This window comes from Muscardinus avellanarius (assembly GCF_963383645.1).
Source record: "Muscardinus avellanarius genome assembly, chromosome: 2".
NCBI classification, from domain to species: Eukaryota; Metazoa; Chordata; class Mammalia; order Rodentia; family Gliridae; genus Muscardinus; species Muscardinus avellanarius.
In genome coordinates, this window is record NC_137787.1 from 109,063,899 (window position 1) to 109,082,341 (window position 18,443).

The window sequence follows — 18,443 nt, forward strand, 5'->3', positions numbered from 1 at the left end:
TCTTTTTCTTTTTCTTTTTTTCTTTTTTTCTTTTTTTTTCTTTTTTTTTTTTTTTTTTGTGGTACTGGGGATGGAACCCAATGGCATTATACCTTCAAGCTACACCCCCAGCCCCATTTTTAACTCTATTTTGAAACAGGGTCTCACTCAGTTGCAAAGGGCATCACGAAGTAGCTGAGGTTTTCTGTGAACCCTGATCCTCCAGTGTAAGCCTCCCAAATCCTGGGATTACGAGTGTGAGCCACCACACCTGGCTTTGTTTAAAGTACTCTTGATGGTTGCCATTCTAACTGGAGTTAGATTCTCAGTGTAGCTTGGATTTGCATTTACCTGATTGCTAATGATATTGGACATTTTAAAATAAATTTGTCAGCCATTTGTATTTCTTCTTTTGAGAAGTTTATTGTTCTTGCCCATTTTATTAATTTTTTGTTGTCTTTTTTCTTTTAGTTCTTTATATATTCTAGATACTAGTCTTCTACCAGAATAAAAGTAGCCATCTACATTCTTGATTGTTCCCTTTACTGTGCAGAAGCTTCTTAATTTGGTACCCTCACATTAAAACTGGATATCCAGCCAGGTTTGGTGGCGCACGCTTGTAATCCCAGCTTTTGGGAGGCTGAGACAGGAGGATTGTAGTTCGCAGTCAGCCTCCGCTACTTAGTGAGACCCTTCGCAACTCAGTGAGACCCTGTTTGAAAATAATAAAAAAATGGGCTGAGTGTGTAGCTCAGAAGTAGAATGCCCCTGAGTTCCATCCCCAATACCACAAAAAACCAACAACAACAAAAAAGAAAACTGGATATCCAGTTTTTCAAATATCATTTGTTGAAAAGGCTGCCTTTTCTCCAGTGTTTATTTTTGACACCTTTGTCAACAATCAGCTGGCCATAAGTGTGTCTTTGTATCTTCTATTCCATTGACCTATAAGTATTTTTATGCCAGTACCATGGTATTATTGCCATAGCCCTGCAATATTATTTGAAGACAGGTATGGTGATGCCTCTGGCATGATTCTTATTGCTCAGAATTGCTTTGGTGATTCTGGGTCTTTTTTTCTCCATGAATTTTAGGATTCATAGAATTTTTTTTTTTTTTTTTTTTTTTTTACTTTTGTGAAGAATAGTATTGATATTTTGATAGGGACTGCATTGAATATGTAAATTGCTTTTGGTAGTATGGCCATTTTGACAATACTTTTTTTGCCTGTCCAAGAACCTGGAATATCTTTTCATCTTTAAGGTCTTTAATTTCTTTCTTCAGTAAACTGTAATTTCCATTGTAAATGTCTTACTTTCTTGGCTAGATTTATTTCTAAGTATTTTATTTTATTTTAGGCTATTATAAATGAATTGTTTTTCATATATTTTTCCAGTGGATTTGTTATTGATACATAGAAGAGCTATTGGCTTTTGAAGTTGATTTTGTGTGGCTACTTTGCTGAATTTGTGTATCAGTTCTAGACATCTTCTGGTTGAATATTTGTCGTCTTTTAAGTATAGGATCATATCATCTGCAAACAGATAATTTCACTTCTTTCCCTATTTGTATCCCTTTATTTCTCCTGCCCAGTTGCTTTCGCTAAAATTGTAAAATCATATTGAATAGGAGGGGTGATAGTTGGCATCCTTGCCTTGTTTCTGATTTTAGAGGAAATATTTTTAGTTTCTTCCCATTAGTATGATTTTGTCTTTAGTTTCATCATATATTGCCTTTTTGATGTTGAGATAAGTTTTTCTATCCCTAATTTCAGCATATTTAAAAAATATGAATAGGTGTTGGGTGTGGGGGGGGTACTGGGGGTAGAACCCAGAGGCTTTCTACCTCCAGGCTATACTCCCAGACCTATTTTCAATTTTATTTGGAAACAGGGTCTCAGTTGCTGAGAGCCTCACTAATTAGCTAAGGTTCGCTTCGAACTGGTGCAATCCTCCTGTCTCAGCCTCCCACCCAAGCGCGGGGATTACAAGTGGGTGCCACTACGCCTGGCTTCAAGTGTTGGATTTTGTCAAATGCTTTTTCTGGGTCTATTGAAATGATCATTTGATTCTTGTTCTTAGTTCTATGTAGATAATGAATTACATCCATTGACTTGATACGTTGGACCAACCTTGCATCCCAGAATGAAATCAACTTGGTTGTGATGCACAATATTCCTGATGTTGTTTTGAATGTGATTTGTTAGTATTTTATTAAGAAAATTTCCAGCCAGGCATGGTGGTGCATGCTTGTAATCCCAACACTTGGGTGGCTGAGACAGGAGGGTTGCAGGTTCACAGACAGCCTCAACTACTTAGGATAAGGCCCTTAGCAACTTAGTGAGACTGTTTCAAAATGAAAAATAAACAATAGGGCTGGAGATGTAACTCAGAGATAGAATGCCCCAGGGTTCCACCCTGAGTACCACAAAAATAAAGACATTTTGCATCTATGTTTATTAAGAATACTGATTTGGCTTGGCATGGAGGCATACACTTGTAGTCCCAGGATTCGGTGGAAGGCTAAAACAGGAGGATCGTGGGTTTGTGGCCAGCCTCAGCTACTTAGTGAGACCAAGTTTCAAAATAAAGAATAAAAAATAGGGCTGAGGATTTAGCTTGGAGGTAGAATGCCCCTGAGTTCCATCCTTAGTGCTCTAAAAAATAATAAAAATAATATTGATGTGTAATTTATTTCTTTTGTTTTTATTTCATTTTTATATCAAGATAACACTAGCTTCATAGGATGAGCTTGAGACTGTTTCATCTCTTTCTCTTTCATGGAATAATTTGAGGAGCATTGGGATTAGTTATTCAAATGTCTTGTAGAAGCCGGCCGTGGTGGCGCATGCTTGTAATTCCCTCACCTGGGAGGCTGAGACAGGAGGATCGCACAGGTTCGAAGCCAGCCTCAGCTACTTAGTGAGGCTCTTGGCAACTTAGTGAGACCCTGTTTCCAAATAAAATATAAAATAGGTCTGGAAGTATAGCCCGGAGGTAGGAAGCCTCTGGGTTCCACCCCCAGTACCACGAAAAAAAAAAAAAAAATTCTTGTAGATTTCAGCTTGGAACCTGTCTGGTTGTGGTCTTTTTTCTTTTTGGAAAAATATTGCTTTAATCTCTTTGTTTATCATTGGTTAGTTTAAGTTTCCTAAATCATTTTGGTTTAATGTGGGTAGTTTGTGTCTAGAACTTTGTTCTAAGTTTTTTAGTTTATTAGAATATAAGTTTTCAATATAGTTTCTAATGATCGTTTAGATTTCTAGGGTGTCTGTGTTGATAACTTTTTATCTCTAATTTTGTTGATTTAAGTCATTTTCTTTTGGTTAGGTTAGCTAAGGGTTTATCCATTTTCATCTTTTCAAAGATGCAACCTTTTGTAATATTTTTATTTTTTTCATTAATTTCAGCTCTGATTTTAATTATTTTCTGTCTCCTACTGACTTTGGAATTACGTTTTTCCTGTTTTACTAGGACCTTGAGAATGCATTATTAGGTTATTTATTTGGAATCTTTCTGGAGTTCAGGGAGGGGGCAAATTTGGGCACTCAGTGTCATAGTTTCTTCTTAAAACTGATTTTGTAGTGTTCCAAATATTTTGGTAGGCTTTATCTATTTATTTGATACTAAGAATTTTTTTCTGGGGTTCCTGGAAGCCCTTCTATCTCCGGGCTACACTCCCAGACCTATTTTATATATTTTTTAAATTTGGAAACAGGGTCTCTTAAGCCAGCAAGGCTGGCTCCGAACCAGCGCGATCCTCCTGTCTCTACCTCCCAAGCGCGGGGATTATAAGCGTGCACCACCACGCCTGGCTGATACTAAGAATTTTTAATATCTCCCCTTATTTCTTCTTTGATACGGTCCTCATTGAAGTGTATCATTTAGTCTTTATGTAATTCTCATGGTTCTTCTCGCTGTTTGTTTCTAATTTCATCCATTATGATCTGAAAAGATTCAAGGAATTGTATCCGTTTTTTGAATTTGCTAATACTTGTTTGGTGGCAACAACAACAAAAAACCCCTCCCAGCCTCATGCCCAAAATAAGAACCTTGGCCAGCAGGAGCAGGAATCTGACAGTAAGCACACTGTTGGGGACTCCTTGGGCAAGGGGACAGCTCCACTTGATCTAACTGAAGACAGGGGCATGCCAGGAGGTCAGCAGCAGTACCAGCAACAACAATAGATCCGAGTTAAGGATGAAATTTGCCCCTCAATAGAAAAAGATCCCTGCCCATTCTACTTGCAAACTAGACTCTGCTTTGAGGCATCTGGACTTGATAAGTAATGTCAAACAGTGACATTTGTAGCATAGAAGTTCCTGCACAGTGGGGTGAGCAGTGCCTCAGATTCTCCAGAAAGAATATTGAGCAGTTGTTTGATAAGAATGGTGAATTATTTGATACTATCAACTTCAATACCCCCCCCGCATACAATTTATATTGTACTGGAGTTCTGTCAAATTCTTTGTATTTTGTCATTTATTTAGATCTTCCCATCTCTCCTTTTTCACCCTCATCTCAATTCCTATCCTTTTCCTACAGTACTCCCCACATTTCACTTCTGTCTCTCATCCCTCCCTATTAACTTCATTTCCCCTCTTCTGGTACTAAGGATTGAACTCAGGGGCATTCTACCTCTGAGCTATACCCCCAGCCCTCTTTTGGTTTAAAACAGAGTCTTGGTAGGTTGTTGAGAGTTTCCCTACATTGCTAAAGCTGTCCTCTAACCTGCAGTCCTCCTGTCTCGGCCTCGAAGTACTGGGATTACAGGTATGCATCTCCATACCTGGCAGGCTGTCAGTTGTATGTGGATGTTCACTTTGTTGCAAAAAGACGGAAAAGAAAAAACTAGAAAAAATGAACAGTATTCCTTTTTTTTTTTTTTTTTTTTTTTTGCGGTATTGGGGATGGAACCCAGGGGCATTTTACCTTCGAGCCACACCCCCAGCCCTATTTTTTTATTCTTTATTTTGAAACAGGGTCTCACTGAGTTGCAGAGGGCCTCACTAAGTAGCTGAGGCTGTCCGTGAACCATGATCCTCCTGTCTCAGTGCCCCAAATGCTGGGATTACAAGCGTGCGCCACCACGCCCGGCTAAATGAACAGTATTCTACAGGGAATATTAGTTTGCTGCTGGTTGGGAAAGTCTAAACAAAGAGCTTCTTACAGGTCTATATAATCTGTGCTCCAATTACCTCTTCCTGTGAAACTATGCTTCACTTAAGCTATAGACTCTGGGACCAGCCAAACCTAGTTCATTTCATTCGAGCTCACTCTGCTTTGACCACTGGCAATTTGGTGGGTCTCTGTTTTTGTTAAGGACTGAGAAAACTGTCTTTTGGCCTGTGGAGACCTGCTAAGCCGCAGAGAGTCCCAAGTTGCTAGCCCATTCTGTTGCCCTGTGTTAGTTTTAAGTCTGTTTTTTGTTTTTATTGTATTGGAATCAGGGTCTCACTAAGTTGCTGAGAGCCTCACTAAGTAGCTGAGGCTGGTTTTGAACCTATGATCCTACTGTCTCAGCCTCCCAAGTACTGAGATTACAAGCGTGTACCAGCTTGGCGTCTCTTTATATTTTAGAAATCAGAATTTTTTTTCCTGCCTAGTTGGTAGTTCCAATTTTCCCACCATGTTTTCCTTAAGGTCTTCTTCCGTCAGTATATTGCTGTACAAATGCTTCTTTAATTTACCTTTGGGGACCTGCTAAGATACTGTGTGTTGTTCTTTTCCTCCATCTTTTCCTGTCTTGTTGATTTTTCATCAGACAGCAATATATATATATATACACACACATATATATATATACTGGGGATGGAACCCAGAGGCATTACACGTGTACTCTGAGCTACACCCCAGCTCTATTATTCTTTTATTTTGAAACAGGATCTCACAAAGTTGCAGAGAGCCTCACTTAAGTGACTGAGGCTAGCTGCAGACCTGCAGCTGCAGACCTGTGATCCTCCTGTCTCAGTCTCCCATATGCTGGGATTACAAGCATGTGCCATCACACTTGGCGTCAGGCAGCAATCTTTTTTTTTTTTTTTTATTGGTGCACTGTATTCATACATCATAGTGGGGTACATACTTTTGTAGACATACATGCACACATCACCCAGTCAGCCAGCACCCGATCCCCACCCCATTCCCTCCCCATCCCTCCTTCCCATGCTTGGCTTAGTGGTTAACATCTAGTATTATAGCAATTTATCCAAAATTAAAAATGATAATCTCACATAACAGTTTCATTTGTCTGATACCAAGCGTTTGATGATTTAAAGATAGCATTTCAATATTTCTTTTTGCTTTCTTTCTTACCAGAGAATATTTTTTTCTATTTTTTTAGGTGAAACTATCATATATTTATATTATTTATTTTTCAGAAAAAAATCTATCCTAATATGGAATATGGATTCTAGATACCCAAAACGATCTTGAAAAAGAACAAAGCTAGAAGATATATATTTTCTGATTTCAAACCATATAAAGCTACAATAATTGAAACAGTGTAGTACTGTTCTAAAGGCAGATATATAAACCACTGGAGTTAAATAAAAGCCTAGAGCTAAATTCTTCCCTATATTGTCAAGTTATTTTTGACAAGGTTTCTACGAACATTTGGTGGTGGAAATAATAATCTTTTAACTAGATATTGTTGAATAATAATAATTACATGGAAAAGAATAAAATTGGACCCTTACCTAATCCCATATACAAATATTAACTCAAAATAGATAAAAGACCTAAATATAAATCTTAAGACTATAAACTTTTAGAAGAAAATCTGGGTCATAAAACCTCACAACATTGAAATTGGCAGTGATTTCTTGGATATGATTTCAATGGCACAGGCAACAGAAGAGTATACAAACACCCTAAAAAATAAAAAAATATTGTATATCCAAAGACAATGTAAACAGAGTTAAAAGTTACTAATAGAATTGGATAAAATATTTCCAAATGCTATATCTGAAGGTATATTAATATTCCAACTAGAAATCCTAAAAATTAACAATAAAGGCAAACATTACAATTTAGAGATAGGTAAAAGACTAACATAAATAATGAATCTCCACAGATAACCAATCTTAGTTGTCTGTTGGATGGAAAATCTTGTTTCTCTGGTTCTGGTGTGTGTTACCTATTTCTTCTTTGTAGTTAATCTCTTTGAGTATTTTCTCTAGCGCTGGTTTTGAAGACATAAATTCCTTCAGTTTCTGTTTGTCATGGAAGCTTCTTATTTTTCCATCTAATTTGATAGAAAGTTTTGCTGGGTAGAAAATTTTTGGCTGGAAGTTGTTTTCTTTCAGAGTTTGGAATATGTTACTCCAAGCCCTTCTGGCTCTCATGACTTGGTTTGGGAAGTCTGGAGTGATTCTAATTGGTTTGCCTCTGAATGTCACTTGGCCCTTTGTTTTTGTTGCCTTTAAGATTCTCTGCTTGGCTTCCACATTGGTCATTTTGACAATTATGTGGCGTGGAGATCCTCTTCTCCGATCCTGTCTAAAGAGAGTTCTATAAGTTTCCTGGACCTGTGTATCAACCTCTTGCTCTATATTTGGAAAATTTTCTGCTATTACTTCCTTGAAGAGATTGTTGATCCCTTTGGTTTCACTTTCTTTTCCCTCCTCTATTCCAATTATTCTTAGGTTAGCTCTCTTAAAATGGGCCCATATTTCTTCAATGTCAGATTCCTGCTGTTGGATTTTTTTTTCTAGATTAGAAACTATGCGTTCATTTTTGGAATGATCATCTTCTAAGAGCGAGATTCTGTTCTCCATGTGTTCTAATCGGTTGTTTGTGCTTTGAATTGAGGCCTTTACTTCATTAATTGCATCCTTTATCTCTTTTTGGCTCTCTCTGAGTTCTTTTCGAAGCACCTCTATTATTTCTACAGTTATTTTCCTGATTTGATCTTCTAGAAATCTCTGATTTTCTGTTTTATCGGGTTCTGATGTTGTGGGGTTGTGGGCATTCATTGCTCCAGTGTTATTCCTCTTTCCCATGATTTTGGAAGTTTGTGCCTTCTCTGGGTTCTTCCCTGGGTAACTACGGCTTCACTTAAGGTGCTCTGGATCTCGAGTCTGTAGTATCTCAGACCCCACTACTCCTTTACTGGGTTGTATCACAGAGTCTCCGACCCAGAGAGTCGATAGAGGCTGCTTTAGACTGTGGGGGGTGCCAGGTTGCACATTCTCCTATGGTGTGATATCTCTGCCACCGCCACTCCCCCACTGGGTCAAGTCCCTGGGAGTACAGTACTGGGATTTCTCCTCTGTGGCCCGCAATTTGACTCACTGTTCTTGAGTTCGCAGATGTAGCTGTACTGGACTCGGTGAATTCGCTGCTGCTGCCGCCGGTGGCAATATGGCGCCGCTGCTACGCCCTTGGCCGTGAGGCTGGCGTATTTCTTCTTGGTTTTGATTTCCACTCTGAGTCCCTGCAGCGTGTGCTGAGCTCAGCCACTGGGAGCTTTAGATGCTCCCTGCGCTGAAAAATCCCGCCTGGCTGTTCTGCAGCGGCTCACCTCGACTGCTGTAGCTGTCCAGTGAACTCGCCGCTGCCGCCGGCAGTATGGCGCTGCTGCCGCATCCTCGGGCGTGAGGCCGGTGTATCTTCTCTGTGGCTCTGAGTTCTGTTCTCAGTCCGCTTTCTCTCTGGAGCCTGGTGATTTTTTTGTTTCTCTGGTGATGGTGTTTTCTGGCTATGAAAGGCGCTGATTTTGTGGTAATGGAGATTGGTTGTTAGCAGGGCTCTTAAGCCCCGCTTTTCTTGGTCGCCATCTTTCATCAGGCAGCAATCTTGATGATCAATTGGAAAAAATCATTGTGGTTGTTCCCATGACTTTTAAATCCTTTTTTTCTTCTTCTTCAGAGCTGAGAACTGAACCCATGGACCTGTGCTTGCTAGGCAAGCACTCTATCACTGAGCTACCTCCCCAGCCCTTAAATTCTTTATCTAAGCATTAAAATCTCTCTTCCTGTTTCTTATAAAGCATATATGAATGAGAAAATATTGATACAGTTCATTTATCATGTAATTCAACCCATAAGAAACATTGAGAAATAATAAGTTTTACTTCTTTGTGAAAACTTATAAATAATTTGAATAGAGCCTGTCTCCTTGTCACAAAACTTAGAGTACAGAGTGAGCATCTTTTCTTGCCTAGACAAAATTTTCATGAACCTCTCTACCTTTGGATCCACTCCAAACATTTTATTCTTCTAACTTAATATGAAAGTGCCAACAAGAGTTCTTGAGCTGCTTATCTAGAATCTCTCAAACACCAGTAATGTCAACATTTCCATAGTCACGTATTATTTTTAACTCCATTTATGTTTGATTCAAATTTCACTTCCAGGATTAATCACATTTTGTTTCTTTGCCCATCTTTTTTAATCAATTCCCTCTGTAAATTTTTTTTCTGGCAGTACTAGGGATTGAACCCAGGACCATTTTACCTTCAAGCTATACCCCCAGCCATATATTTTACTTTTTATTTTGAAACAGGGTCTCACTAGGTTGTGGAAAGCCTAACCAAGTAGCTGAGGTTGGTTGCAAACCTGTTCTCCTGTCTCAGCTTCCCAAGTACTGAGATTACAAGCAATGCACCACCATGCCCAGCTCTAAATTATTCAATTTTAATATGGGTCGATCACTGGGAGATGAAGAACACAACTATACATACCTTGCTTTCTGACCATGAACTGAAAACAGATGTGCATTGACAAATTACCAATAGACTTTGAAAGCTTTGATATAGTCACTCATCATGATGTGTATCTCCTATTTATGAGGTGATTTTTGGACTGAGGAGCTAGCAACAAAGTTTTTACTTTATGCAGTCAGTTAACACATCATGGTAACTAAAATTTGAACCATGTTGTTGGGAGATGAGTGTTATTTAAGTCATGGTAACTGAGATTTGTATGTATCTAAATAGTACAAAGTTAGGGGTGCCTGTATGTATGTACCTTGGTATAATCAGATGATCAGGTAGGAAGAAGAGGAAAAAATAGTATCTTCATGAGAAAACTAGATTTCTCCTTTTTGAAATAGATAAATGAATGCATAGATGCTTTTCTATATGTAGTTTTCATTTTCCTGTAATAGAGTCTATAAAAATGAATTCCTGTACTTTCAGGAAGCCACTTGCAGATCTGAAACCTTACCTGCCTTACATTACAGGCTGACCTCTGTGTCCCTCGATTGAATGAAGGGGACCAAGTTGTACTGATTAATGGTCGGGATATTACAGAACATACTCACGATCAAGTTGTGCTGTTTATTAAAGCTTCTTGTGAGATACATTCTGGGGAGCTTGTGCTTCTAGTTCGACCTAATGGTAAGTACTCTCTGTAGCACTGGATCTTTGTCATAATTCATTAATACTTTTTTTTTTTTTTTTTTTTTTTTTTTTGCGGGTCTGGGGATGGAACCCAGGGGCATTTGACCTCCGAGCTACACCCCTTGCCCTATTTTTTATTCTTTATTTTGAAACCGGGTCTCACTGAGTTGCAGAGGGCCTCACTAAGTAGCTGAGGCTGTCCATGAACCTCAATCCTCTGGTCTCAGCCTCCCAAATGCTGGGATTACAAGCGTGAGCCACCACGCCTGGCTTCATTAATACTTTTTATTGGACAGAGCAGCCACTATAAATCATATCAGTTTTTCTTTAGAGCACAGTAGCTTCCATTCACACTTGGAGAAAAATTCAGATTGTTGGCTCCCTTACTTCCCACTCCTCTTGTGTACTCTGTCTGCTGGCCTTCTTATTGTTCTTTAGGTGTTTCAGTTCATTGTATTTCAGGCTCTTTATACTTACTATTCCCTCTACCCAACAAATTCTTCTTGATTTTTATATGACTTGGGACTTCATTTTATTCAGGTTTCTGCTAGAATATTATCTTCTAAAAGGCTTTTTCTCCCTTATTCTAACATAGTTAAAATATGTTTATTCTTCTAGTTGCTCTAGTAGTAGTATTAAGTACTCAGTAAAATATTTAGAAATTTTTCATAATAAGCATAAATTTTTTTAACCTTATCTATGTTTTCAGTAGTTGAAGTCCACCTGCCTAATCATGTTGTTTGCTGTTCACCTGTTAATTCATAATGGCAGAGTTCTAGGTTTGGAGAACATTAAGCATCACAAGGTCACGTTTCTTAGCCAATTGCATAAGTCTCTATAGCACCCTCAAAAGCATCTTAACAATGTAGAAAGCTCAGTGGCTCCTGAAGCAGTGCTTTCCACCCCTGTGTATTTTGAACTATTAATTGAAATCAAAGTCCCTCTTCTTTCAATCCTGTTGTTCCTAGTTCTGTCACTTTGAGCTATGCCAAATAAATTTAGTCTCTCTTCAATTTTTCATATTATTTATTTATTTGTTTGTTTATTTATTTTGGTGGTACTGGGGATAAAACCCAGAGGCTTTCTACCTCCAGGATATACTCCCAAGCCTATTTTATATTTTATTTGGAAACAGGGTCTCACTAAGCTGCTGAGAGCCTCACTAAGTAGCTTAGGCTGGCTTTAAACCTATGTGATCCTCCTGTCTAAGCCTCCCAAGCACGGGGATTATAAGCATGCGCCACCACGCCCAGCTTTTTTGACAATATTTAAAAGCAGAAACCTCTCCCTCTTTTCTCTAGTTTAACAATTGTAGAGCCTTCAGCCAGTGTTTATAGGACATAGTTTTCAAGGTCCCTCAACACTATTAATCTCCTCTTAAGAAAAAATTCTTCTAGTATTGTTCCAGTTTACTATTAATCATAAGTTTTAGGCACAGTAATTATTGGCTCATGCCATGTTACCATGTACCATAGAAAAGTAAAATGTAACTATAATTCTACCTATTATCTACCACACCTAATGCTATGAGATTTTGTAAGGTTTTTTTATTTTGTTTTGTTTTAAGGGTACTGGGGATGGAACCCAGAAGCATTCTACTTCCGGGCTACATCCCCAGCCCTACTTTTTATAATTTATTTGGAAACAGGATTCTCACTAAGTTGCTGAGAGCCTCACTATGTAGCTGAAGCTGGCTTCAAACCTGTGCGAACCTCCTCTCTCAGCCTCCCAAGCTCTGGAATTAACAAGTGTGCACCACCACACCCGGCTATAAAAAGGTTATTTTTTACTTTAAAAAAAAATCCTTTTTTTATCTCTTGGGTAAAAACAGGCATTTTCACTTGAGCTTTTCTCCTTTGTGTTCTCTGTTCATGGTCTATAATTGGCTTTCAAGAAAAACTAAAGGGATTTCAACAGAACATTCTATTTTGGTTTTTCAAGGAACTTGTTAATTTTCGTCTGATGCTAAGGTGACTCATTCATTAAAAAGTATTTCCTGTCACATAAACTTTCTTAAAATTTATGCCAAGAATAATATTCTGTTTTACTTACTCTGTTTTGATAATAGCTCCTAAAGTACTTTAAAATAATAACAATAAATAATAATTTAAAGGCTTTCTATCTACCTATGCTTTTTTGTATGTTCTCATTTAATCCATCATAGATGACTATCCTAATTTTAGGGTTAAGACACATTGGTACAAGACATTCAGTTATATGCTCTCAGATTGATGACCCAGTACAGTACCAGAATATGAACAAAAATCTATGTGATGGCAAAGGCATGTCTTTCTTATATTTTCAAATTGCCTTATTTATGCTCTAAACTAAGAGAGGATCCCACCTGTGCCCTACTTCTGGCTTTACTGTTTTAGAGTTAGAATCTGGGCCAGGATCACTATTCCATTTCAGTGTTGTCTGTCATACCCATTTTTACTTAAAACAGCTTATAATCAAAATTTAAAATTGTGCCGGGAGTGGTGGCATACACTTGTAATCCCCGCGCTTGGGAGGCAAGACAGGAGGATCGCGCAGGTTCGAAGTCAGCCGCACTGGCTTAAGAGACCCTGCTTCCAAATAAAAGATATAAAATAGGTCTGGGAGTGTAGCCCGGAGGTAGAAGGGCTTCCAGGAGCACCAGTACCACACACACACACACAAAAAAAAAATATACATATATATATATATATATATTTAAAATTGTGGTGCCGGACGAGGTGGCACACGCTTGTAATCCCAGCATTTGGAAGGCTAAGACTGGAGGATCATGGTTCACGGAGGCCCTCTGCAACTTAGTGAGACCCTGTCTCAAAATAAAGAATAAAAAATAGGGCAGGGGGTGTAGCTTGAGAGTCAAATGCCCCTGGGTTCCATCCCCAGACCCGCAAAAAAGAAAAAAAAAATTGTGTTTGCTAAATTGTGTTTTTGTTTTTCTGATCTTCCCCCCATTAGTTCTTGGGCAAAATGTCATATATTTTTGTCTTTTCTTTAGTTTAGAAATTTCTTTTTCTAAAAGATGTATACATATCTGAGGATAAACCAGACCCCTAGGCAAGGGTGGAAGAGGCCCTTGTCTTTGATTCCACATTTTAGAAGGCTCTGCTTTTCTGCTTCAGCCATGTCTTTTCCAGTGGGGTCAGAATTGTACAAGACTAAGGGGATTTTTTAAGCCATCACCTGTAGCCACTTCTACCTTTCTAAAACACTTTTCTTAAACCTTCATTCTGCCCATATAGGCCCTCAGCCCATTTCTTAGGTGGTCATGGGAAATTTCCACATATTCATTTCTCCCAAGGCTGGATCACATGATATGTGTTCCCTGGGCCAACAGGTGGCCAAGAGGCAGTAGTTTGCAAAAGAAAGTCTAGAGAGATGTAAGAGTACATGTGGGCTGGGACGTTTAATTGTGTGCTTAGCAGCCCTATGTGGCACAGTGGAGCTGAGAGTGAAAAGAGATGTTTGTTTGGCTATAGGCCTGGGTCTGTCTAACTCTTTTCATACTAGTATGAGCACGGAGATTGGCCTCACAGATTGTTTTTTAAATATGTCAGGGAAAAGGATAGAGCATACATTGTTTAGCAGTGTGTTCAATTTATTGAGACATATAGTATATAGATTTCTATGTGTATTCTTGCCCTAGATACCACAAATAAAAGAGTAGATCTATTCTAAGAGCATCCCACAAATTTTAAACATAGGTCTTTTTTTTTTTTTTTTTTTGTGGTGGTGGTGGTGGTACTGGGGTTCCTGGAAGCCCTTCTACCTCTGGGCTGCACTCCCAGACCTATTTTATATTTTATTTGGAAACAGGGTCTCTTAAGCCAGCAAGGCTGGCTTCGAACCTGTGTGATCCTCCTGTCTCCGCCTCTCAAGTGCGGGGATTACAAGCGTGCGCCACCACGCCCGGCAACGTAGGTCTATTCTAAGAGCATCTCCTCTTTTTCTTAATGTCTCTTCAATTTTCACACATTTTCGGACATATGGTTAAGTAGAACTCTTCTATACCCAAAGGTACAGAAAAGTCCTTTAACTGCATAGCTCTTCTCAGTTCCTATTTACTGGAATCAGATTCATTTAATTATTCAGAAATAAATATTTCTGACACAAAAGTGAAAAATATCTAGTAGATTCTTAGGAATTCCATTAAGATTTCTGTGTGTGTTTCTTGTTTTGTTTTAGCTGTGTATGATGTAGTAGAAGAAAAGCTAGAAAATGAGCCAGATTTCCAGTATATTCCTGACAAAACCCCACTAGATAGTGTCCATCAGGATGACCATTCACTGCAAGAATCTATGATCCAACTAGCTGAAGGACTTATCACTGGGACAGTCTTGACACAATTTGATGTAAGTAATAACAGTTGCATAGAAAATAATGCTTGCCCATGTCTTCTATTTAGTTTCATGGTTTCTCACTACCTGATCATCCTACTTTCATTATAACTTAGAAATTAAAATGGTATTCTGAGAAATGTTTGAAATACCAGTGGCTCACACTTGTAATTCCAGTACTTGAGAGACTGAGATAGGAGGATCGCAGGTTCAAGACCAGCCTCAGCAACTCAGTGAGGCCCTGTTTCAAAATAAAAAATAAAGTAGAACTGGGGGTGTAGCTCAGAGGTAGAATGCCCATCCCCAGTACCAGGAAAAAAAAAATCTGAAATACATTGTCTTAAAATTTCTCCCATAACACTGACTTATGATTATATAAAGTTATGATTGTATAGATAGCTGTTTTTTAAAACTATGGGGATAAAGGAATTTTGTATATGTGTCATCAGATTAAATTTTTTGTAATTAAGTAGTTAAGAAAGATAGAACATGAGGCTAGACTGTAGTAGACTTAAATTCTGAGTTAAAGGAAAATATTTTTTATATTTGAGGTCTATACTTTATCATAATCTTTCTCTAGTTTTTGTCAGCATAGTCATGAAACTCTCAGATCACTCTACCTGAAGAACAAGAATGCTCCCTGAGTTTTGATTAATAATCATATAGTGGTCTTTAAATGCTTTATTTAGATTATGTGAGCCTGATTTGTTTTATTTATTAAAAAGCTAGGTTTATATTTTCTTAAATGCCTCTCAATATTTGTTGCTCTGATGTATATGTGTAGTGTTTGTAATTATAAAACATTAGAGCACTTATCAGTTCACATACTGTAAATATCTCCAAATCAAATGGAAGCCAAGTATTCTCTGAAGATTTGCTATTCAGAACTTTTTAGATACTTCTTGCTGTAAGCAAAAATGTTTTTCAATTATTTTACCATTCTTCAAAGTATGATACATAATGTCAAAAACTACAGAACTCAGTTTTGCAATTCTGGTTCAGTATTTTACTAGCCTGAGGTCCATTGTGGTATGGATGAAATATTCAAAGGAAAAAAACCTGTTTTCTATTAGTACAGAAACAAGTCTGAAATGCAAAATAAATTGTTGAGGGGTTATTGGACAGATACTTTTTTTTTTTTTTAAGCAACTGTATCGGAAAAAACCTGGAATGACAATGTCTTGTGCCAGATTACCTCAGAACATTTCCAAAAATAGATACAGAGACATTTCGCCTTGTAAGTACCTATAATCTATTAAATTTAATCTTTTTCAAATAACTTTCTGAAAACATTGTTTCTGGGCTGGGAGTGTTGCTCAGTGGTAGTGCTTAGCATGTACAAGGTCCTGGAATCAATTCCTAGCACCAAATAAACCAAACAACAACAATTTAAAAATTTTTTTTGTTTCTTTTAAAATTTTTCAGATGATGCTACACGAGTCATTTTAAAAGGTAATGAAGACTACATCAATGCAAACTATATAAATGTAAGTTTTTATTTTCTTATATCTTTGTTAATTGAAATAATAAGGGACCACCATAAACTTTGAGGCTTAATTCCCTTTTTTTTGAAAAGCCTCATCTTGATATAGAATATTAAAACTTCCAACCCAGGTGTGGTGACATATGCTTGTAATCCCAGCATTTGGGAGGCTGAAACAGGAGGATCACAGTTGGTGGACAGCCTCAGCTACTTAGCAAGGCCCCTTTGCAACTCAGTGAGACCCTCTTTGAAAATATAAAGAATAAAAACTAGTGCTAGGGGTGTAGCTCGGAGGTAGAATGCCCCTGGGTTCCATGCCCAGTACCACACACACACACACAAAAAAAAAAACTTCCAGATTTTGAGAAAATATTAAGAAAGTTATAGTAAAGAAAATAGTTTGGTACTAGTATACGGACAGAGCTGTCAAATAAAATAGTCAAGTTCAGAAACAGATCAAACATAAATACTAGACCTTCATTTATGGTAAAGGTGCCTTTTAAATCATTGGAGATGTAACAGGCTATCTAATGAATGGTCAACTGTGTAGAACATAACATTGTAAGGAAGGTCCCTACTCGCAATCTGAGGGGGGGAAAAGTGTCACTCATTTGTAATACATAAAATTTCAAATGTACAAAATGTCAGCAAAAAGTAAACTGAACCTTCAGATACACATTCCTTAGCTTTAGCAGTTGTTGGCACGTAGCCAGTCTTGTTTCACTTATATTCTATAAAGTCTTTGTAAATATTGAATTAGCAAATAGTAAATCATTGTTTCTAGAGCAAATACTGGATTGGGTTCCAACCATGATAAACTACCATTTTAAGATAGTTTTATAGAAAAATAGGAAGATGGCTTAACATGTACATTTTTAAGTTGGTTACAAAATATTTTTAAAGGATGTATTAGATATTAGGGAAATGGTTCCAGCTTTTAACTCTAGAGACTAAAATGGGAGAGACTTCTTTCTCTGTTCATCCTTTAGTGGTCCTTAAATTGTCATGTACAATATCACCTTATTTTTTTAACCTCAAATGTTTATGATGATGTATCTTCCCCAAAATATTCACTGTATTACCTCATTCTGAAAACAGTAAATTTAAAAATTCTTCTAATATCCTTTAAAGTTTTATATCCAAACTCCAAGCTTAAACAAATGGGAGGATTTTTCTTCCTCTAGAATTCACCAGTAAACTCTTTACAGGTAAATATTTTTCTTTACTAATTTTTTTACTTCGAAACAAGGTTCTCTGTAAATATGCTCTCAAAACTGTAAAAGTCTTTTGGGAAATATTTACATTTAAATTCCTCTTTCTGCTAGTTGAAAGATAAATATGTGTTATTGTATATTGCCAAGAAATTTCTTCTACAGGTAAAATAAAAAACTGTTGATAGAATCCAGGTGTTGGTGTTACACACTTAAAATCCCAGTACTTGGTAGGCTGAGACAGGGAGATTACAGGTTCGCCACCAGCCTCAGCTACTTAGTGAGGTCCTCTGCAATTTAGTGAAAATCTATTTCAAAATAAAGAATAAGCCAGGCAAATGCTTGTAATCCTAGTACTTAGGAGGCTGAGACAGGAGGATTGCATTACACAGGTTCGAAGCCAGCCTCAGCAACTTAGTGAGACCCTGTTTCCAAATAAAAAACAGAAAATAGGTCTGGGAGTGTAGCCCAAAAGTAGAAAGTCTCTGGGTTACACACACACACACACACACACACACACACACACACACACACACACACACGAATAAAAATTAAGGCCAGGTTTGTAGCTACTGGATTCAATGCCTGGTACCAAGAAAAATGAAAAAAGAAATTGTTGATAGAGATTTTTTACTGATTGATAGTTTGAGATTAGTTGCCTTCAATATAACAATCAGTGAGTGATTTTTATATTGCCAATCATAGTGAAAAGCAATAATGCAAGAGATTTTATGTTGATATCTTTTTCTTTTTAGATGGAAATTCCTTCTTCAAGTATTATAAATCAGTACATTGCTTGTCAAGGGCCATTACCACACACTTGCACAGATTTTTGGCAAATGACTTGGGAACAAGGCTCCTCCATGGTTGTAATGTTGACTACACAAGTTGAACGTGGCAGAGTAAGTCATAACTAAATGTTACAGCCAGCATGGTGACGTACATTTGTTTTTGTTTTTTTGGTGGTACTGGGGGTGGAACCCAGAGGCTTTCTACCTCCGGGCTATACTCCCAGACCTTTTTTATATTTTATTTGGAAACAGGGTCTCACTAAGTTACTGAAAGCCTCACTAAGTAGCTGAGGCTGGCTTCGAA

The 18,443-nt window shown here is 37.7% G+C and overlaps 1 protein-coding gene across 1 annotated transcript in view; it reads left to right on the forward strand.

The window, feature by feature from the left end:
* The window catches only part of PTPN4 (protein tyrosine phosphatase non-receptor type 4), a gene marked incomplete at both ends in the record, with an annotated part of 165,389 nt that overhangs the window by 122,925 nt on the left and 24,021 nt on the right, over positions 1-18,443 (forward strand). The window contains 5 exons of the mRNA XM_080688801.1: positions 10,164-10,320; positions 14,503-14,669; positions 15,801-15,891; positions 16,080-16,141; positions 18,104-18,250. Of these exons, the coding sequence (XP_080544927.1) occupies positions 10,164-10,320; positions 14,503-14,669; positions 15,801-15,891; positions 16,080-16,141; positions 18,104-18,250 (624 nt within the window). The remainder of the gene's footprint in view (positions 1-10,163; positions 10,321-14,502; positions 14,670-15,800; positions 15,892-16,079; positions 16,142-18,103; positions 18,251-18,443) is intronic.